The 22,264-nt window shown below is 49.5% G+C and overlaps 1 protein-coding gene across 8 annotated transcripts in view; it reads left to right on the forward strand.

The window, feature by feature from the left end:
- SYNE3 (spectrin repeat containing nuclear envelope family member 3) overlaps positions 1 to 20,975 on the forward strand; it is a 105,683-nt gene extending 84,708 nt beyond the window's left edge. For 4 of the 8 annotated variants that reach the window (XM_067027818.1, XM_067027812.1, XM_067027817.1 and 1 more), the window contains one exon: positions 3,630 to 8,327. In XM_067027818.1, the coding sequence (XP_066883919.1) occupies positions 3,630 to 3,830 (201 nt within the window). In that variant the 3' untranslated portion in view covers positions 3,831 to 8,327. Of the gene's footprint in view, positions 1 to 1,980; positions 8,328 to 12,322; positions 12,827 to 20,776 lie in introns of those variants that run through there. The other 4 variants (XR_010839424.1, XM_067027816.1, XM_067027815.1 and 1 more) reach the window with 4 other exon arrangements.
- Positions 20,976 to 22,264: the final 1,289 nt, after the last annotated feature.

Here is a 22,264-nt window from a genome sequence, read left to right on the forward strand (position 1 = left end):
TCTTCCAGCAGAAGGGATAACCTGTGCAAAGGCCCTGTGGCAGGAGGATGTGAGGGCCTTTAAGGGGCCAAGAGATGGCGTTTAGGGAGAGCAGTGTCTTCCTTTCTGATGGGGCTGAGCAGGTTGATAGTGTCTGATTCTCGGCACCTCGGGTGCAGGGGGAAGCTTAGGGGTCTAGTAGAAGCTGCCCATCTGCCCTGGGCAGTTGGAGGAGTAAAGGAATGAGTATTTGCCAAGGACCATTGGCATGTTGGCTCATCAACTGCATGTTGAGCGTAACCTGCATTGCCCTATTTATCCTTATGACTCTGGCAGGCAGGTGTCAGTGTCCCTTTGCCTTGACAGATGGAGGCACTGAGGCTCAGAGAGGCTGAGTGACCTGTCCTGGGTCACACAGCTGGGAAGTGACAGGGCCAGGGTTAGAACCCAGGACTCCAAGCCTTTTCTTTCCCCCACATCCTTTTTCATCAATGGCAGAAGATTAAATCACATTTACTGTGATAAACTGAACTCCTCAAAACTGCAGAGTCTCAGGTTCATGGGAGATATTGGAGGACTCAAGCATTTAATCACCCTCCACAGCATCACCTGTTTCCTCCCCACCACCATGCGCTCTCAGCGCTCTGCTTCCACACCCTAAGGAATGGGGAGCTTATCACTTCCCGAGGAAACCCCTTCTCTCTTTGGATAGGTGTAAAGGGGCAGGACACACGTAGTACTTTCTATGGGGAAACTGAGGCACAGAGAAACTCCCAGATCTGGGAAGAGCTGAGATTGTCAATTTCTTTGTTGACTTCTTAGACAGTAGTTCATGCCTATTTGTGTTTGTTTTCTAAGCATTTGAGAATCGTATTAAAGTGTATCTTCTATTTCAAAGGGCATTTTAGAATTCAGGTCCCTGAAAACGAAGAAGTGAGCTCTGTGTGAATGGACATGGGGCAGGCAGCAGGACTCCTTGAAAAAGATCACCCCTTGTCAACACTTGTCAAGGCAAACATGCTGTGGACCTTCGGAGTTGTTTTCCCCAGTGGATCGTGGCCAAGACACAACTCCTCACTTAAATGAGCAAAGTGTTAGCTCTGAGAAAGAAGAAGCAAACGGGACCCTTAGACACAGATCTCCACTTGGGAGGCCACTAATTACAGGTTTTCAGCTGTGGTGTGAACCCAGGCTAGGTGGGGGGCCTACATGTTGCCTCACCCTCTTTCCCTCTTCTGGGTGGGTCAGAGATTTGGAATCAGGCAAAGTCAACATGAAGTGTCAAAGAGTCAAGTTAGAGCCCCCAGAGACTGAGGCATTGCCATATGAGTCGAGTAGGTGGGTTGACAGCATGTGGCAGCCAGGTCTGACCCAGCCTGGCAGCTGTGGTGTGGGAAGATCCTGTCTCCTCTGTGGACATCGTTCAGCTATTTAAATGACTCATCACACACACACACACACACACACACACACACACACACACACACACACACACACTCCTGAAGTCACTGCTGAGATAAATGCAGCCAGCAATGCTTCTCCATTGTGTGGGTCATAAGAAGTCTGTTTTTACAAAATCAGTGTCTAGGACCTTTGGTGAGTGAGAACACCTGAAGTTGGAGGCATAGGGTCAAGTGTTATCAACCTGGAGGAGGTGGTTGAGGCGGGAGAGTGGGTGAGATGACTCAGGTATGAGAGGTAGAGAGAGAGAAGTGCTCAGGTCAGAACCTCGCAGAAACATCTGCATAGGTCCTCTCAGCATCATTCCCACCAGCATCCTCACTGTTACCAGCATCGTTATTATTATCATCCTCACCATCCTCATCAGTGTCATTATCACTGTCATTATCATCACTTGACTTGGTACCCTGGAAAGTGAACCTTTGGTTCTTCAGGGAACCAGTAGGTATATTCTATAATAATAGTACTAGTAATAAGAGCGTATATACTTTTAAAAAAAAAATTATTTATGTATTTATTTATTTATTTTGGCTGCACCAGGTCTTAGTTGTGGCACGCAGGATGTTTGTCGCAGCATGCAGGATTCTTAGTCGTGGCGTGTGGACTCTTAGATGTGGCATGTGGACTTCTTAGTTGCGGCATGCACGCGGGATCTAGTTCCCCGACCAGGGATCAAACCCAGGCCCCCTGCATTGGGAGCGCGGAGTCTTACCCACCGGAACACACAGGGAAGTCCCAAGAGCATATATACTTTTTAATTGGCGTATAAATGTACTTTGCTTTGAGTCCTCACCACAACCTGGAAAATGGGGGTAGGTGTTTTATCCCCATTTTGCAGAGAAGGAAACTGAGGCTTAGAGAAGTTATTGACATAGCCAGCGTGTGACAGAGTCTTCGCTGGAGCCCAGTCGGCCAAGCTCCTGAGAACTGGGCCCCTGCCCTGCACCATGCTGTATCCTGACTGTGGGGCCTCCACTTTACTGGGTGGCCAGCTCTTGGCTCTGCACTCCCATGAAGTTGAAACCCAGCCAGTCCCTCTCGAATTTAGGAAAGTCCTTTGGCTGCTTTCCTGGACATCGCAGCAAGGAAACCCACTAGCCGTTTGGACTTGTGAGACTGGCATTCAGGCGATATGGAGGGTGGTGATGATGAAGATGATGATGAGGAACAGGGAGAGGGAGGAAAAGAAGAAGGAAGAGGAAGAGGAGGAGGAGATGAAGAAAGTGATGATGGAGAACACGAGGAACATGGTGGTCATGATGCTGATACTGGTGATTATGGTGGTGACGGTGGCGACCATGATTTAGATGGTGGTAATTTTTGTTTTCTTTTTTAGTTGCTGCTGTCGTTTTGTTTTCTTTTATTGTTATTTTTTCAAACCCTGTGTCAAGGGCTGATGTTCAGTGGATTGCATCAAGGGAGCTGCTCTGCTCTACTTATGAAACCCTGACCCAGAAGTAGGTCATCTTCAAATGGTTTACATTCCCCACGAAATGTGTCTTGTAATGGGTGAGGGGGCAGCCCCCTTTCCACCAGCACCCCTGTTTCCTGGGAAGAGGGGGGCTCCACACTGGGGCACCTGGCAGGGACAGAGGGGAACTGGCTATCCGAGGCCAACTGGGGCCCTGCAGTGCCGCTGTATGGTTCTGCCTGTGTGGGATTCTGACTTAGAGGTTTTTAGTCATAATCCCACAGGTGGTAGCTTCACCCCATTGGCCAAACACATGCACCGAAGATGGTGATCATAGTCCTGATGCATAATAATAACGGCAGCAGCTGTGAGTACCTACTATGTGCCAGGCTCTGCCTCACTGAATCCTCACAACAACTCTATCAGGTAGGTGCCATTATTCCCCCTATTTATAGATTGAAATCTGAAGTTTAGCGAGATTCAGTGACCTTCTTAAGATTCACACCCAGGACTCTTATAACCTGGCAAAGATTTATGTAATCATGGACAAAGCCTGTAACTTTTTTTATCCTCTTCCTTTCTGAGTGGTTTGAGAAAACTAGAGATCTTTGTTTCCGGCAGAAGTGACATTAGCCCCATTTCACAGCTGGGAAAACTGAGGCCGACTCGGTTGGAGAGTCCGCCCGGAGCCACTGCCTCTCCTGGGTCGTCCCTGCCCTCTCGCCCCGAGCCCAGTCTCATCCGGAGCCCACTCACATCTCCCGCTTTGGTTCTGCAGACCCGGCGGTGGCGAGGGCTCGGCTTCCTCTGCCGGAAGGTGTGCTGCGTGGCGCTCCCGCTGCAGCTGCTGCTGCTGCTCTCCCTGCTGCTGCTTTTCCTGCTCCCCGTCAGGGAGGAGGACCGCAGCTGCGCGCTGGCCAACAACTTCGCCCGCTCCTTCACACTCATGCTCCGCTACGACGGCCCCCCGCCCACCTAGCCCGCTGGCGGCGCTTGGGGGACTTTCTTCTCCAAACCTCCATGTGCCCCAGGCTCCTCCGGAGGGTGCTGGGGAAACTGGAAACGGGGGGCAGGCCAGAGCCCGCCGGGCTGCATCCATGTAAATACTGTATTGATGTTCCCAGAACAAAATTACTTTTTGTACAGTGTTGTCTTCTTAGTCTATTTATACTAAACATGTGCTATGTGGGACTAGGGAATCATGCATAGCAATTTTATATGCTCTCTATGTAAATGCTCAGTATGTATGATTCCATATATGACCTCTATTTGTCTTTGGGAACATTCCCAGCAGTGTTTGTGTCCAGTGGGATCTTGTGACGTTTTGGCCTTGGTCTGCAGTCAGCCCTGGAAAGCGGGAACAATAATAGGTCACTTTTACGGCCACCTCCTATCCAGAAGCCGAGCCCTACACCCAGATGTTCCTGAAGGGGGCTCTGAGCTGTCCGCGTAGAAGAGCAACACTGGCCCTCGTTCAGAGCCCAAGGACTCTTGCTTTAGGCACAGTGAGAACAACCATGCTTGTCTGTTTCTTAGAATGACAGCGGATCGGATGCTGCGGATTAGAGGCAGAGAGGGTGCTGGTCCCAGGCAGGCTCAATGGGAGCAATGAAAAGTGACAAGTCATAGGGTGAAATTAAGGGAGGACAAGAAGAACTCCAAACAGCAGACCCAGAAGTAAGAAAGCACAGCAGAATGAGGACCTCAGGGAGCCCGAATAGCCCGGACCAGTGACGAAGGTCCACGGCCAGGCCGGCGCGTCTTCAGGGAATGGTTGGATCAAGCCGCGTGTTCTCTGCTGTGTTGAGGGCGAAGTGGAAGGAGAGGAAGCTTATTCTTAAGCTTTCCACGCGGAGTGATGGGTACACTCTGTGTGTAGCGCCCCCCCGACAGTGCCAGGGAAGATGTGTTACCTCCGTTGCTCTTCAGCTGACTTTTTCATCATCTACGACTCAGGCTGAAGGGACAGAGGGGAGCATCTGCCACGCCAGGGACCGGAGATCGAGGGTCCGAGGTAGAGAGTGGAGGTCCGCCTGTCTGAAGCTCTCTCCCTCCTCCTCCCAGAAGGGACTTTGGAGAGAGGTGGGTCCCGTGTCCCACACATGTGCCCACAAGGGACCCAGGGGCCAGGCGCCCCACCAGGCCCCCTCTGCAGGGGCTTGGCAATTGAGCCCATGAACCACCTGGGCCCTGAGGCTGGAAATACATCCCTTCCTCCCCAAGGAATTCTGGAATGGTTCCTAAGTGCTTCATAACTGGATCATATTTTCCCTAAATCAACACGAAATTTTCCTTTTTAAGAAATGCTTAGTTCCCACTCTTTTATAAATTGATTTTGTCTGTTCAGCTATGCATAGGAGACCAAGAGGGGATTCCTCAGGCCTTAGAAATCATAGTGTTACAGGCCAAGAAAGACCTTTAAACAGAGGGGAAACCGAAGACCCAAGAGGGTCCAGACCCCCAGCACGTGCCTCTCCCCCCCGATCTATGGAGCACAAGACCCGTCCTTTCTAGCACAAGCCCAGCCTCAGCACAGCTCTCAGCGCAGGGATCCAGGCGTCCCTGTAACTGGGAAGAGCTGGACGTCTACAGGGCGGGAAAACAGTGTCACTGAGAAGGGCTCTCAGCGCTGACTCAGAAAGCACACTTTTCTCTAGATGTTTAGAGACCAAGCCACAAAGCCATCCTCCACAGGCGATCGATCGCTTTACTGGAAAATCAGGGGCTGTGTGAACCAGGACCTCAGGCCCAGGCAGCTGAGCCCACATGCCCACTGGGTTGCGCCGGCCCAGCCCAAGAAGGTCAGCGCTGTGGCCAGGGCCTTTGAACATCTCCTCTCCCGCTCTCCCACTTCACAGCGAGCAGGCAGCGGCCCAGAGAGGGGAAGCGACTTACCCACAGCCACACAGCAAGAGGCGGCCAAGGCCAGAGCTGAGCCTGGTCAGCGCTACCCCCAGGCGGCGCCCTGCTCGCTGTCGCCCCATCCCCCCACCCCCATCCATAACTTCAGAAAGAAAAGGCTCGAAGGATGGGAACACAGTTGTGTCCTGCGTGTGGGCTCAGGGGAGAAGTGTAACGTGTGGGCTGGTGGGTGGGAGTGTCTGCATATATTTTTTAAACTTTGACAGTGATGCCATAGAGCTTGTTTGCATAACTTTTTTTAAAGAAGAGAATTGATATTTTCATTACTTTCATATAAATGCGGTGCCGATATGATATAACCATCATTTACTGGTGCTTTTCAAGTGTCATCTCTTGCTTAAAGTGGGTGGAGAGAACTGTGATTTTCATGACTTTCTAGCTTCCTGAGCACCAACCTCGAAGAGCTTTAACGTGCCTTTCGAGAAGGGTGTCGCAGCGGGACCTTCGTGTGTTTATTTTTCCTCTGTCCCCCAGAGGGAGAGAGATGGTAAGAAGTGTGAACATCGCTGCCCAGCCCAGGGGCGTGTGCGTGCGTGTGTGTGTATGTGTGTGTGAGACAGAGACAGAGATGGAGAGAGAGAGAGAGAGGAGAGAGGGAGGAAGGAGGAGGGGAGGAGGAAGAGAGGAACACAGGTGAGCCTGATCAAATCTGCTGTTACCCTCCTTAGCTGTCTCTCGCCCCCCTGATGAGGGACACCCCTCCCCCAGGGTGGCCACGTCTGGGGCAGTGGGGAGATGGGGAGAGGTCCCTGCTTGCCGTGCGGATCCCGAGATGCCAGCAGCTCCCTCTGAAGTCTGTTATCTGAGTGTCTTTCACTGGTGGCAGCACAGTGACCCCCAGTAAGCCTCTCGTGTTCGCAGCCCAGTCGGGATTGCACCCCGATTCCCTCCCTCGTGGGAGCTCAGCGAATGGAGTGGCGGCTCCCCCCTGCTTCTCTCCCCCCGGAAGGATTGTGTCACCCGTCTGGGTCAGCAACAGAGGAGAGGTGGTCAGGCCATGAGCTGAGAGCCCAGGCCCAGCATTAAATACATGGGCCCTACTTCTCGGAAGCTTTCCCAGAAGCCCCACCCAGACACTTCTGTCCACATCTCACTGGTCAGAACTGTCGCATGGTTCCTCTGCATCTCTCAGGAGTCTGGAAACACATCCTCCAACAAAATGGGCATCTCTTAGCGACAAGGAGGGGTAGAGTGGGTTGGGGTGGCACTTCGGGGTCTCGGCCCCAGTCATCCTGACCCTCCGTGTCTTGGTCTCCTGTTCTGTCAGCAGAATTCGGGGGCGTTCATCATTGACGGGTGAAAATGACCTTCCACCACTGCCCCCCACCTGCCTCCCCCAGTGACGGGGGTCCCTGAGTTTTTCAAGGCCCTCTCCCTCCCCAGGGTGTCACAGCCATTCCCTCCACACTCAGGACACTTCTAGGCCCACCTTCTCGCAAGACTTGGGAACAGGTAAATAAACCAAAGTAAATCAAGCGCCCCTCTTGGCCAGAGTGTGTGCAGGGACGACCGTCCACGCGCCACCCGTCCTGGCCCTGTAGGCTCAGGGATAAGCTTTTCAACACTTGTGTGTCCGTGTCCAGCCCAGGAAATTTGTAGTTGCTTTAATTTCTTCTGGAACATGAGTTACTCCTGGGTGCAAATCCTGGAAAGAGAGGCTCTCTTGAGCGTTTCCAGGCGGCCCCCCTTCCCCCCATTTTCCAGCAAACCGCGGAGGCCTGGAAAGGGAACGTGGGAGGACACAGCCACGGGTGGCTCCCAGCGTCCGACTGACGGAGCCTCCAGCAGAGGAGCAGATTCAAAGGATTTAAGTCATCATTTCTCCCTCGGTTTCAATGACAAGAGAAAGGCCTTCCATTCGTCAAAGTAAGCAAAAGGGGGAATTCATTTTTAAAAGGAAATTAAAAAGACAAAAGCTCATGCTTTAAAAACAGATCTTAAATCAGAGCCTGAAAGAACAGTGAGCCAGTTCAGCCTCCTCCAGTGCCCGCCTTTTGGTTGTCATAGTAATGTGACAGCTGCTTACAGGTTGGTGCCCAACCAGCTTGTTCAGACAGGGGACAGGAATCACACAGAGGAACCCGTTTCCCAAGGGTCCCAGGCTTCCTTTCAGGAGTGCTTACTTCTAAGCTCAGCAACCGGAGCACAGGGTGGCAGCCCCTCTTCCTATTCTGATAGAAATGCGAGAGGAGAAACAAGCTGAGGACCTGCAAGATGGCCCTGACTCCTTCCAAAACCCTCGCCATGGAATCATGGCCTTGTTTTTAGATGCTGAAACCAGAGCACAGAGAGGGTTAGCAACCTGCCTAAAAGCAACCAGCTTGTGAGTGAGTGGTTGAGTTGGGACTGGTACCCCGTCATGATGGGCTCCAGGCCTCTCCGTGGAACTTCAGCCTCAGCTACTTTTCTTTCCTTGGCAGGCCTGGGCTGCTGCTACTTTGGCAGCCGGTTAGCTAGTTGAGGGTAATGTTCCAGAGGAGGGGTTGCAGGGCTCCTTTCTGATGCCCATTCCCCCAGAGAGCTGACAACACCAGGGTGATGTGCCGGGGGACAGAGACAGCTTACCATCCGCTGGAAAAAACAGAAATAGACCTCCTCTTGCAGGGCAGCTGGAGGGCAGAGTCGGCTTTGGGATGTTGCTGCCTGTAGAACAGTTCTGATTCCTTCCATTGGAGAAAAAAAGAGGCATTTCTCTCCAGAGGCAGTGGCCTTGCATGTTCTAGAGTTTTACAGGCAAGGAAGAAGTGGACAGAGGAAGTTTTGTGTGAATGTGGCGTGTGTGTGTGTGTGCACGTATATGTGCGTGTGTGTGTACGTATATGTGCGTGTGCATGTGTGTGTATGTGTACTACGTGTTCACCTCCACCCAGAAGCACAGCTACGCAGCCCTTGTTTCCAGCCCTGGGCTTCCTGGCAACAGATACCACCAGCCTGTGGTCTCTGGGAACCTCAGGGTGACCATGCTGGACCCAGATATGTCCCCTGATTTCAGCATTTTATGCCTCTTATGGAAGCAACTGGTTGTTTCCCCTGCTGTTCTGCACACAAAGGGAAGGTCAGCTGAGCCCCTGAGATCTCTGCCATCTGGAAACTCCCTCAGGCTGGTTTGGAAACCGATGCCCTCTCTTTTTCTCTGGCTAGCATACAACCTGCTCTTAGAGGAGGACTTAGCTAAGTGGGTCCTACTTTGCCCATTTCTCTCTTGCTCTGTGTGTCTGTCTGTGTGTTTTAGAAACCAGTGATGTTCAAAGATGCTGAAAACCCAGGAAATGATCATTTAACAGCTTGTGGATAAATATATCTTGGTTTCTGTCCATTTTTTTCTGCTCTCAACCACTGTTTCTTAAAACATTTATGATCTAAATATATGTGAACGTGCAATTACTAGCTCTACATTCTCTTTTCATTTATGTTTGATTTTGTAGGACTCCACTGAGGAAGTGTCAGCTTTTATTCTTTTCATTTGCTTATTTATATGCATTCACGTTGTCTTTTAGAAAATGTTTAAGGCAAGATTTGAATGTATACATGGTCAGCACAATAATTGTGAGGGTCGAAATAACCTGCTTATTGATGTACACAGTCTATTTTTAACCAATAAATGGATTGGCTAGTTTTGAAAGTTGCACCCAGAATCAAGAAAGAGAGAGAGAGGGAGGGAGGGAGGGAGAGAGCTAGGAAGGGAAAGAGGAAGGAAGGAAGGAAGGAAAGGAGAAAGGAAGAAAGAAAGGAAGGAAGGGAGAAAGAAATTAGTGATGCTCATAGAATTTGTTGAGCACCTAAGGTACCAGAAGCAGGAAAAATGGCAAGTTTCCAGTACCAGCTTCGGAGCAGTGACCACTTTCCCCTCCATTTCAAGTCCAAAAGACCAGCCCGCCCCCAAAGCAGGTGAGCCTGGTGGATTGGTTAGTTTCTCTCGTCACCCGTCTAAAGGGAGGGCTCAGGAACCAGAAGGCACCCCACCTCGTCAGAACCCCCCCTGGAGGCATCACTGCCTTCCTGCAGGCTGTCTACCGTCAGTCAGGTCCACAGAGGCCACAAGTCAGCCCATCTTTGCTCTTGAAGACCTGGTGACACTAACCTAGTACTGACCAGCTAGCTCTTCATGTTGGCTGGACTGGTCTGGTTAATGCACGGTGAGCCAGGCGAGGGCGTGGTGGAGTGTGTGTGTGTGTGTGTGTGTGTGTGTGTGTGTGTGTGTGTGTGTTGATGCTGTGTCTGTGGGCTTTGTTGTCAAAAGCAAAGTAAATTTGTGTCATTGTTTAAAATGTTCTATTATGTAAACGGTAGACACAGGGACCATATCCACTCCCGTCATATTATTTGTGATTGTAAAACGCACATTTGCGATAAGTTAAGCGTTCTGGGAAGGCAAGCAGAGTGTGAGCCAAACGACGGTCTTGGAACGTGTGTGTATTATCTTGGTTCATATCAAGTCCAAAGCCGGCCGAGAGCCCTCCCTGCTCGGGAGGGAGGGGCTCTACCTTCTTCTCAGTGCTGTGTTTTAAAGTCATGTGACGTCTTCATCCCCTTTTCTGTTGTTTAAGCCAGAAGTAGCCATGTTCTCAAAGATGGTTTGACGTTTTCGCTATTGCTTTATGTTTTCTGAAATGTATCTACTTTATGTTTGGAAATAAAAATCTCTATTTTGGCCTATGAGACACTGTGTGGTTTGGAAGTTCTTTTTCTGAGGTAAAAGGGTTTGTCTGAAGAGATTATAAGGAGAAAGATGCCACGTGGCTAAGGCCGACTCATTGTGAAATTCTGACTTCCGGGCAGAACGGAGGTCCGTTCTTTTTCAAATCGTGTCTCTCAATCCAATGTGAGCGTCCAGTCACCTGGGAAGCATCTTCATAAATTTTGCCAGCATCTCCCCAGACCCCCTGGGTCACAGTCTCAGGGGTGAGGGCAAGCCAAGCAAATTTTGGAAATTCCAAAAGGCGTTCTGAGTAGAGAGATGGCCCCAGACAGATCCAGGCAGCGGGGAGGTAACAGGAGGCCCGTCTGACACTTTGCTCCCGCACCCCACCCCAGATCAAGACCCCACTGCGATGGTTTGTTTAACGAACTGTTCTGAGGTTTGGGGATCTGGTTTCCCACCCGACAGTGCACTGGAAGCTGTCGCAGAGGGGACAGGAGAATCAGAAGGGAGTCCCATGCCCTGGTTCGAGGAAAGATCTAAGAAACCAGCAAGTGAACCCAGTTAATGAAGGCTCCTAACTAGGGCCCTGGCTTTGCCAAGAAAAGGAAAATTTAGGTCCAGAATCTGCTGACAAAGGCACGGATGTGTACTCTTCAGTCCAGAACACATTCCATGAGAAGGATTTAAAACAGAAAGGGTCTGCCTCTTACATAATTTATTCCCCCAATTTGAAAAACCTGTCATTGTGTTAATAATGCATGTAATACTTTTTCTAATCTGTTATCTTAAGAAAACGTCCTCACCATTTGGGAGGAGAGAGAGGCCACCTCAGGCGAGAAGTGATGTGTCTGCAATCCCTTACTCCTAAGTGCTGGGATAAGGTAGAACAAGGTTCTAGACTCTGCCTCAGCCTAAGCGGCGTCCAGGACTGTGAGTGAGAAAGACTTGGAACTTTCTATATTCAGGATCAGGTTCCACTGCACATGCCCTGGAGTTTGACATTGTTGAAATCACTAGCTGAGGGTTTTTTTTTTTCTTCATCTTAACACACCTTACTTTAAATTTATTTTTTCTTTTTAAAAAAATTTTTATTGAAATACAGTTGATTTACAATGTTGTGTTAGTTTCAGGTGTCCAGCAAAGCGATTCCATTATAATACGTACATATATGTACACACACACACATAGATTCTTTTTTAGATTCCTTTCCATTATAAGTTATTACAAGATATTGAGAATAGTTCTCTGTGCTGTATATCTGAGTTTTTGACTTGGTGGAGCAGCTCTGCAGACAAAGATCAAAGGATCACACGGCAGCAAGAACAACGTTGGTTTGCTGCAAGGAATTTACAGCTGGAAGAAGGGAGTCACCAGGCATCCCAGGACCACTGACCAAAGTCTCAGCGTAACACCACATGCCCTCAAAGAGCCCTTGTAGTCATATGGCCGGGGATACGGAGGCCCCTCCCTCCTAATTAGTTGTCCAAAAAAATAAAGCATATCCTCTGAAGGAAGACAGAACTTTGCCCGCTGGGGTCCTTTGCCCCTTAGGTGAATATGAAATTGGTCATGGTGTTGCTGATGTTAAGCTTTCCTTCGTATAATGGGATAGTGTGCCGGACATCGTCTATAGTAACTAAGCATGGTGTACCTGTTTATTTCTACAACAGGGACATCAAATCTTGGGTCAGAAACTTCAAGTGTTAAAACACTGACTCGGTGGGAAAACTAGATCCAGTCTCCTTCGTTTTAATTTCACACCTTTGGGGGAATCCAGCCCGCTGTGAAAGGTATATTAAACACACATACAGTTTCTAAATCTTTACAGAGCTCTCTCTCCTACTCCTGGCTGGGTGATTAACTCATTTGTATGACTATGGATGTTTTTTTTTTTTTTCCACAACCAGGCATGCTATGGAAGTAATTATCTTACCTCTGTTTTCATCTGTGGCTTCCAAGCCCAGCCGTGACATGTTTAATGGGAGAGATTCATCATCTTTTGTGGAAGCCCCTTGGTGGGAAAATTACTCAGCTACTTGGCCTTGGCCTTTTCTGTCACCGTCTCGCCAACCCTGGCTCCAGCCGCTCCTGCAGTGACCTTTCTCCACTCTGCTCCCCGCAATCACGCATCAAGAGGGGCCACTTGTTTGGGGCTTCCGTCGCTGGGATTTTGTACGGCTGCCGCCCTCTGGCATGCATCCTGGTCCCTGCTCCTGGCTCCCACTTGGTCTTCACTGTGGCTTCTGCTGTCAGTTTCTAACAGGAGGGCTCCTCTACCAATGGGCATCAAGGGAGATTGTTCCAAATTGTCCTGCCGCACAGCCCCTCTCCCCTGGAGAGTGTGTGGCCCCCGTCCTCGAGCATCTGCAAATAATGGAGGCCCTTCTGCTTTGGAATGAGGTGATGGGAAGACAAAAAGGAAAATTTTTTTTTTTTTTTTTTGTGGTATGCGGGCCTCTCACTGTTGCGGCCTCTCCCGCTGCAGAGCACAGGCTCCGGACGCGCAGGCCCAGCGGCCATGGCTCACGGGCCCAGCCGCTCCGCGGCACGTGGGATCCTCCCGGACCGGGGCACGAACCCGTATCCCCTGCATCGGCAGGCGGACTCCCAACCACTGCGCCACCAGGGAAGCCCAGGAAAAATTTTTAAAAAAGGAAGCCAAATGGAATTTGGTATCCTGGACTGCATCCTAGAACAGTCAGAGGACATTGGCCAAAAACCCGATGAAATGCAAATGAAGTCTGCAGCCCTGTTAATAAATCTGTGCCAGGGGTAATTTCTTGGTTTTGACGAATGTCCCATGGTGACGTGAGATGCGAGCCTTAGAAGAGATCAGGTGAAGGGTGAAGGGTATGGGAACTTTGTGCTCTTTCTGCAATTTCTCTAAAATTATTCCAAAATAAATTTTATTTTTTAAATTATAGAGTTTTATGGCCTTGGGGAAAAAAAAATATATGAGTGTTCGTTTTTGCCCTTAACTTGCCCCCTTAAAATAGGGATGAATCTGTTCTAGGAGCAGGTCTGGAGTCAGTCTGATCTATGTTTGGCTCCCAGCAACCGCATCTCCAAGATAATGGACCTTGAGAAAGTTCTTCAATCTTCCTGAATGATTCAAAGGGATGCGGTTGTGAGGATGAGTGAGACAGTCCTGAGGAGCCTGCACAGGGCTTGGCACAGAATAAACACAACGGCGGGAGCTATGCATTCAACTCCCATCGCAGCGGCTTTCTCAGTCATGCTGGGCAGGTGCAGAAAAAGTGTCTTGTTTTAGCCATGTGAACTTGGAGTTTCTCGAATACTTAGTTTGATCCCAAAGTACTGCCTTGCAAGCACTGCTAGGGGTTTGGGGTGTCCCCTGTGGGCTTGCAAGTGTCCTGGGGAGACTTGTTGGGGGAGATTCTAGAATCAGTCAGGGTTCAGTTGCAGACAACAGAATCCACTCTAACTAGTCTGAGAAAAGGATTTACTATGAGGTATTAGGTGGCTTACAACATTGTTGGAAAAGATTGAAGCAGTAGGCTGTAGTCTGAGATGCCAGGAATAACTCTGGCCCTCTGGCCAGGCCACTCTGCCTCTTCCATGAGGGAGAAAGGGGCCCTCACCGTGGTAAGAAGCTGCCAGACCAGGAAACCGCTGAGTGAAGAGGCTCATTGTCTCCACGGCTGTCCTCAACAGCAAAACAAATACGCCATGTCAGGCTGTCTCCTCGATGCTTCCCTTCCATCCTGGGAGTTGTGCAGGGGAATCGGAGTGGGCGGAATGTAGGTCACATGTAGAATTGGCAGCAGAGGAGTCAGGAAACGTCATTTTAGCTTCACCCTCTCTGCATTACAGGAAGGCATCTTGCAAGGAGTTTAATGAGTGATGAATGAGCAAAACCCATTCGATGCCCCCGCAGTCCACCCCTCTGGAGACGTCATATCTGTGCACACTCCCGTCTCCATCTCTAAACTTCCAAGTAGGAACCACAGCACGAATAATAAGATCACATTCCATCCAATGGAGCTACCTCTGTCCAAACAGATGCATGCATAGCAACGTGTCACTAGTCAGCTTTTTTATTTCTATGCTCTACCAGTTTTCTTCAGTTTCACTCACAGTCTTGACTTGATGAAGTCTGCAAATTAAATTCAAAGTTTAAGCACCTCCACCCCTGCCACCGTGCCCACATGGTTCATGAATGGGCACAGGGGTAGCTGGGGAAAGAGACTGTGTGACGTCCACGGGATGGACCGCCTTGTCCACCTGTCAGGAACCTCTTCTGCATGGACAGACTTTTGGTGAAAGTTTCTAGATACCACCCACACTCTTACACCCGAGATGCACTCCGAAAGGGCTACCCACAAATCTCTTCCTCAAGCCTCTTTGTTATCAATCCCTAATCTTACTCTTTTCAAGCCCTGGAGCATCCTTAGGTCAAGTTAAGAATTAAGGAAAGAATATTTAAGTAAAGAGTATTATTGAACTCCTACCAAATATCAGGTATAAATGGGAACAAAACACTAACTTCCTGCCTTCCTGGGGCTTACTTTCTAGTACAGGCTGCGGCCCACCGGTCCATGTAAGTCTGTACTCCCAGGCAAAAGGGACCACAAAAAGGTGCAGCTGAAACATGTGTGGGGGGCTCTCCCTTCCCCACTATCTTTCATCATCAGCCTTCAGCAGGGTTATAACCCTATAGAACTATACTTCTGGCTGGTTCCATCATATCATCCAAGGCCAAACTCTTTACCTCAAAGATAACTGGTCATACGGGCCTCCAGGTGAGCCCATAGGGGTGTGGGGTGAGGGAGAGAGGGCTGTGCAGGTGTAGGTGCCGTGGGGTGTGAATCACATGTGCATTAGGCTCACAGGGGGACCATATTGGACAGTGGGCAAGGACTTTGGGCCTGGGCACTCATCCAGCAACTGGACAGTGACATTGGGATCGGACATTGTGTGACGCGTAGGCGGGACAGGCAGCTGGTGGGCTCATGACCGCTTGAGCACTGCCTCGCCACGGGATTTCTCTCCATTGACTCATTTTGTGCTGCTGAGGCGCAGCCCCTCCTCTGAAAACACTCTGTGATAGCGTCTCCTGCACCAGGCGCCTGACCTCCCGATTCCCAAAGTCAATTTGTGACCATTGTTTTGCACCTTCTCATGCAACGCCCAGCCTTGTTCTTTGTTTCCTGTTCCCATCTCTCTTCCACTGGCTCTGACCCAGTTGTCTTTGGTCCAGTTTCTGGTTCTGTAAATTCAGATTCATCTGTCTATTTGTTCTGATGCTTATATCCTCCAAAACGGGGGGGCTAGCCTGCTAGTCAATTTCGGGTAATGATTTTTAAATTTTTAAATGGTTCGGTAAGTACCTACATAACATATTCAAGTTTGTCTCCTAGCCCGTTAAAGTCTAAAAGATTTCCCGTTTGGCAATTTAGAGAAGGATTTGTCAACTCACGCTTATGGTATTGCTTGCACAATTTCCTGCCCAGCCACTCCCCGTATCTGAGCTGTTCACCCCCACCAGTCCCACCCAGGTCCTTCTGTAAGACCAGCTCCCTGGCAGGCTGGCCCTGACCCCCCGTGAAGGGGATCAGGGAGAAAGCACTTTGGATCGGGCATCAGGAAAAATCGCTTCCATCCCCAGCGATGGCCACCGACTTGCTTTGTGACTCCTGGCATCTCAAGTTGCCTCTCTGCTCCTTGGCTTCCCTCGCTGTCAAGTAGGGATTTGGGGGTGAATGATTCTGGAGATCGCCCATGGTAACCTCTTCAAACCATCCTTCACATAATCACAAAGAACACGTGGAAAGAGCAATGCACCAGGCAGTGTCCAGAACCTCTGGATGGAGCCCACGATTCATCCTTCATGCCGGGGCTGTGGACCATGAGCCACACAGGCACACACGTACACACACGCACACACACACACACACACACACGCACACACACACACACACCACACCCCACACCCTTGATACATGCACACGCACATATCCGCCACACACACCTGCAGGCAGCGTACACATACCACACACGCACCAAACACACGCTTAGATGCACCCATACGCTCACACCACCAACAGACACACGCAGATGCAGACACACACCACGCACAGAGGCACACACCACGCCAACAGATACACAGACACACGTGGACACGCGTGGCTTTCCATGGGTCGTTCAAGTGGGAACCCCACTGCAGTTCTGGGGCACATCCCTGCGGGGAGCCCTCCTTGACTCTCAGCCCAATTAAGTCAGCTCTTCGAGAAACCAGAAAATTAAATTTGGGGTCATTTCTCTGTTCCGGATATTGTGCATAATTTGGGGATTATGCTCGGCAAGAAAAAGAGAACGAATGGACTTCTGTCTCTTTTTTCAAAGCTGGGCTTGAAAAGAAAAACACTGCTGCGTGGGTTACGGAGCGATTTGGTGGGCAAGGCCGGAGGGTTGGACCCCGTGAGTGCCCACCTGCCTGCCTGCTGGGGTCGGGGAGGGGGTCAGAAACGCAGGGGCTGTAAAGAAAGAGATTGCATTTAATGAAAGAAACATCTTACACTCATGATTTTGCTGAGAGGTATGTCCAACCCCGACCAAAGGCTCAAGGGGCCAAACACAAAACGTGCCGTCAGGTTGCTAGAAAACCTCCTACAAGTTATATTTTAACCTGTGTCAAAACCCCAATTGACGCAGGAGTTGGGGAAGTGAGGGAGGGAGGCCTTTGTTTGATGGGTCACGCATACCAGGCTTAATAAAATGAAAATGAAATAGTCACATTTGGCTTGACACTTTTACACACGTTATTTGGTTCTTCCGAAAGACGTCAAAGGTATTATTGTGTCTAACCCCGAAGACTATTTATTGGGTGTAGAAGAAAGAACAAGACCTTAAGGTTAATAGGGCAGAACTGGAGAGTCTTGGACAAAATCTCTTAGCCCAGAGGTATCTGGTAGGTTACTTGAACGACTGCCCAAAGCACTGTGTTAAGAAGGGCTCTGAGGGTGTAATTAAACAATGAGCTCCGAGATCTCGTGCGGAGGTGTACCATGGCAGGGGTGAGGGAGGTTGGTTATGGGAGGGGATGGGGGGACTCGTATTTGCATCCTTTTCTTAAGCCTTAGTTTCTTTGCCTGTAAAAGTGAAGGGATTGCCCTCAATCTGGCCTCATAAACTCACGCGCGTGCAGAATCCAGACAGGAAGCCCAAGTGAGGGACTAAACAAAGTGCAAAAAATATCGTGAAGGAAGGTTTTGGGGACGCTGTCCGCTTGTTGTCATGTGGGTATGCAAACTTTGGGTCCCTGAGTCTGACAGTTTCGAGATCATTCAAGATTTCAGATTTTAATGTTTAAAGAGAAATACAATTTTTAAGTGACAATTAATCTGAATACTTAAAAAATACCTGTGCAAACTGTGTGTGTGTGTGTGTGTGTGTGTGTGTGCGCGCGTGCGTGTGTGTCTTTCATCTGGATGTGGCCCCAAGACTTCACTTTGCATCCTTTGGTCTAAATAGTCCCAAAGATTCCTTTTAGTTCAAAACTTCTAAGAGTCTGTGTGGAATGCAGATCCGCAGAGCATGTGCACGTGATACGTTTCTCAGTGGACCCATTGTTTTAAACCTGGTCCCTCATCCACTTGGCCTGAGATCAATTTGAACACCTACTACGTGCCTATCACCAAGCTTTTACATACATTATTTCACTCAAGCTTTACAATGGCTCTTCCAGCTAGCTCCTCTCTCGTTTTTTTGTGACAGAAGACACAGGCTCAGAGAGGTTACAAATTTGCCCGAGGTTGCACAGCACATAACAAAATTGAAATTTACTCCTTGGTGATTTTTCAAGCTTTGGGGTTTTTTGGGTGGAAATTCCCTGACATAGGCAGCACTAGTGGGAAAACACTCTTTGATAACTAGCAGAAAGCTAGCAAGGACTTGAACCCAAAGTCGCATCTGGATGCACTGTGCATTTCCAGTGCTCAGAGGATTGTAACTTGATCCTCTTCAGTGAATATCCCTGTAGGCGTTATCAGGGCTGGGCGGGTACCAGAGGCCCCTGGGCAAGCGATCCCTTGGCTGCCTTCCAGCCCATAAATTGTCCTAAATGGCCTCCTGGTTTTGGCTGTTGGTGGAAGGTGGGAGACACAGGGAGGCCCTGAAAGGCAGTATCTTTCCCATCTGTTCCACATTACGATGCTGTTAGATATTTCATGCTCTCCATTGTCCCAACAAATAAAAGCAGAACTAATCTCTTTAAGGTTCCTTGACTGACATCACTGGTGATTAAGCAATGTAGTTATTTTCCCATAACTGAAGAGGACTGGTTCTTCAGGAGGTTTGGGAAGAGGATGGACTCTCACCCACAAAGCTGAGTGGGAAGCCTCCCTATGCTGACAAGGTAGAACACAATGACATCTGTAGAAATGGGGGTGGGGACGAGAGAAACTTTGCAATTGCTTCAGCCTTGGAGGTGAGACTTTGAGGAGACGAAAGACTTTCTGTGTGTCCATCCATCCATCCCTCCAGCCAGCCAGGCTTTTCTCCCCATGCTGGACCCACAAGCCGGATGCACATGACCTCTAGAAGCTAGAAAAGGAAAGGAATTGATTCTCCTCTAGAGCCTTCAGAAGGAACACAGCCCTGCTGACACCTTGATTTTAGCCCAATTTTCAAACTTACTTTCAATTTTAGTAAGATTATTAAGCTAACTATTAAGATAAAAAATATCTGTCTTATTTAAAGCCACCAAGTATGTGGTAGTTTGTTACAGCAGCCATAGGAAAGTGAATCACAACCTCGCAGGAGCGTTAAGTGCGCTAATATATAAAAAGCACAATGCCTGACGCGTAGCAAGTGCTCAAGAAATAGTTTCTCTTGTTTTTATTGTTACCACTTTGGGGACGCGCTGTCCTCCAAGGAGCACTCAGCCTAGTGGGGGACATGAGTACACGCATAATTGATAAGACATGGATAAAGGGAAGAAAAAGAGAAGCCCTGAGGGTGAGTAAGCATTGCTGCCTGAGACTAGAGCCATGGGAGCTCCGGGGCTACAGAAGGGGGAGGGGGCGCCTTATTCTCTTCTCCTCATGTCACGGGTGATGCCTGAGCATCTTAGCCTGGTCCAGAGCAGCTCGCAGGCCTGATGGAGAAAAGAACTCTTCATACTCTGCCGGGGGGAGGGCTTCTTTCTGGGCAAACCATCCTTCCACACTCCCTGAAGTTTACAATGCATTCCCTCATGCGCTGACATATTTAAATCACCTTTAATCCTCAAAATAATCCTCTCTCGTTTCCTGTTTCAAAGTGGAAATAACACTTTTTTTTCCCCTCTGATCAAAAATGTAATGCATGATCATTGAAACAAATCCGGTAGACAAAGAAGGTGCAGTTCTGTTATTTTCTAAAACAATACTCGCTATAGATGGATCGAGTGTCTTTTTTTTTTTTTTTTTTTTTTTTTGCGGTATGCGGGCCTCTCACTGCTGTGGCCTCTCCCGTTGCGGAGCACAGGCTCCGGACGCGCAGGCCTAGCGGCCATGGCTCACGGGCTTAGTTGCTCCGCGGCATGTGGGATCTTCCCGGACCAGGGCACGAACCCGTGACCCCTGCATCGGCAGGCGGACTCTCAACCACTGTGCCACCAGGGAAGCCCAGGATCGAGTGTCTTGAATCATCACTCGCCCTCTATCCTCTCCCTCGGGCATGTCACATATCAGGACCCTCCCACACTCCCACTCTGGCTGGGTTGCTGTCCATGCCTTGGTTCTCAGCTTGGCCAGGTGACTTGTTTTGACCACTGGGATGGTAGCAGACGCGATGGTAAGCAGAGGCCTGAGGTACGTGAACCTCTGCTGTCTCCGCGGGAACATGCCTAGGCTAGCCAGCTGGAGGATGAGAGTCTGCGGCCGGGGTCCCGCGTGGTTCCAGCTGACAGTCAGCTGACACTGGGCCTGTGAGTGAGCCTAGCCCAAACTAGAAGGACCAGCCAGCTGAGCCCAGTCTAAGTCACTGACCCCACCTATTCACCAACTATATAAATGCTTATTGTTCTGAGCAGCTGGAATTGGGAGATAGTTTGTCACATTCCATTATTGTGCTAGATGGTACAGAATAATAATTGCAACAACTACCAGTGACGTGTACTGAGGACTTATGCTGGGCTCGGTACTAAATCGTTTTTAAGCATCAGTGTTTCTTACTGACACACCTGGGTGATAATCACCTAGAAGCTTGTCAGAATGTCCCCAAGCCCCAGTTGAGTTTTATTTAATGAGAAAACAAACAAACAGACAAAACCCTGCATTTTAACCATCTCTCCCTTTGCTTCTCCCTTTGTGCACCCTGATGTCTGGGAACCAGTAACACTCATTATCTCATTTCAGCTTCACAGCCTCCCCACAAGGCAGAGATTCTCATGCCCATTTTACAGACGAGGGAAGTGAGGCTCAGAGAGGTGACTTTTGCAAGTTTGAGGTGGAGCCAGAACTTGAACGCCAGTGTCATGACAGTCAAAGGCAGGCTCTCCATCAGTCTGCACACACCACCGTGGGGTGGCGCCGTGCAGCCCCGCCCTCTGCCTGACATTCTGGGGGCCACCCCCGGGGACCAGGGATAAATGTTGTTCTGGGTCCCCCTGAAGCTGGGCCTGCTCTGGACTGAGGTAAGAAGTGTCAGGGGATTGATGAAGTTGGCTTTTGTTACTGAACTGGAAATTGCTGTTAAATAAAAGCATAAATATTTAATAACCTACAGTGACTACTCTTTGCATAACAATTTGGAGTCCAAGTTCAATGTGAAGTAGGCTTAACACAGACACAGCACTTGGGTCCACGTCCAGTGCCTCCCTAACTGAAGGCAGCTGTGCCCTCCCTCCAAGATTGGCTTCCCAATCCTCCCTGAAGAGAAGAAGCCTTTTACTATTTTATCCTCACCTACGTGCTTCCAGGCGATGAGAAGTGCCAGGTACCTGTCTACAGCCTTCTGACACCACCAATGGCTCCGAGGTTAACACTCTCACCTCTTTGCTATGAAAGACCCTTCGAGAAGACAGCCCCCACTGCCTGAGGTGAGAAGAGCTGGTGGCACGGTTTCCTCCTACCATTGGCTGCCCCTCATCCCTGCCCTAACAGCAAGTTTCCGGGAATACTTTGAACTGTTCTCTCCATCACTTAGAACCCTCTGCCGAGATTTTCCCTCTTCTAAGTTCAGGGCAGAAGAGAGGCAGCCACCTTGCACGACACCCATCTCTGTCCGGCACAGGAGGGCTGCGTCTTGCCCGCCTGGGATGCTTTTCCTGACCTGCCCATGAAATGGCTGTAGGCGACAGATCGTTTCTCGGGAAAGCTCTCTAGCGTTTAACACTCAACCCCTCCTCTGATAACTATTTCTGGGGAACCTGCTATTTCAAGGGACCTGTCTCCTCCATCTAAACACTTGAAAGACAGCAACAGAACCGTGAAACAAATTCCATGGGAGTTTCTTCAGCTGGGTGGAAATTTGAAATGGTTTAGCCTTTGAGAGATGGGACGTTGCCTTGGGGTGGCTGGCGTTTGGGGGGCAAGAAGATGACAAGAAATAGAAATGGAAAGAAAGACAATGGCCAGGTCACGAATAGGGAAGTGACAAAGAGAAACCAACGGCAGTAATAGAAGAGCCAATTCTTTCACTGTGCTCATCATACCGTCAGGTACGTGTATTAACTCAGTCCATCCCCACAACGCCTCTGGGAGGCAGGCACTGTTACTATTCCCATTATACAGATCACAAAACTGAGGCTGCCTTGGTTCCTGCTCATTTCTAAGGTAGATCTTCTAGCCCTTTCTTGTTTTAAAGGAATGTTCCTCCACCTCTACTCTATCCCTCCTATATGT

The sequence above is a fragment of the Kogia breviceps genome, chromosome 3 (assembly GCF_026419965.1).
Source record: "Kogia breviceps isolate mKogBre1 chromosome 3, mKogBre1 haplotype 1, whole genome shotgun sequence".
Lineage (NCBI taxonomy): Eukaryota > Metazoa > Chordata > Mammalia > Artiodactyla > Physeteridae > Kogia > Kogia breviceps.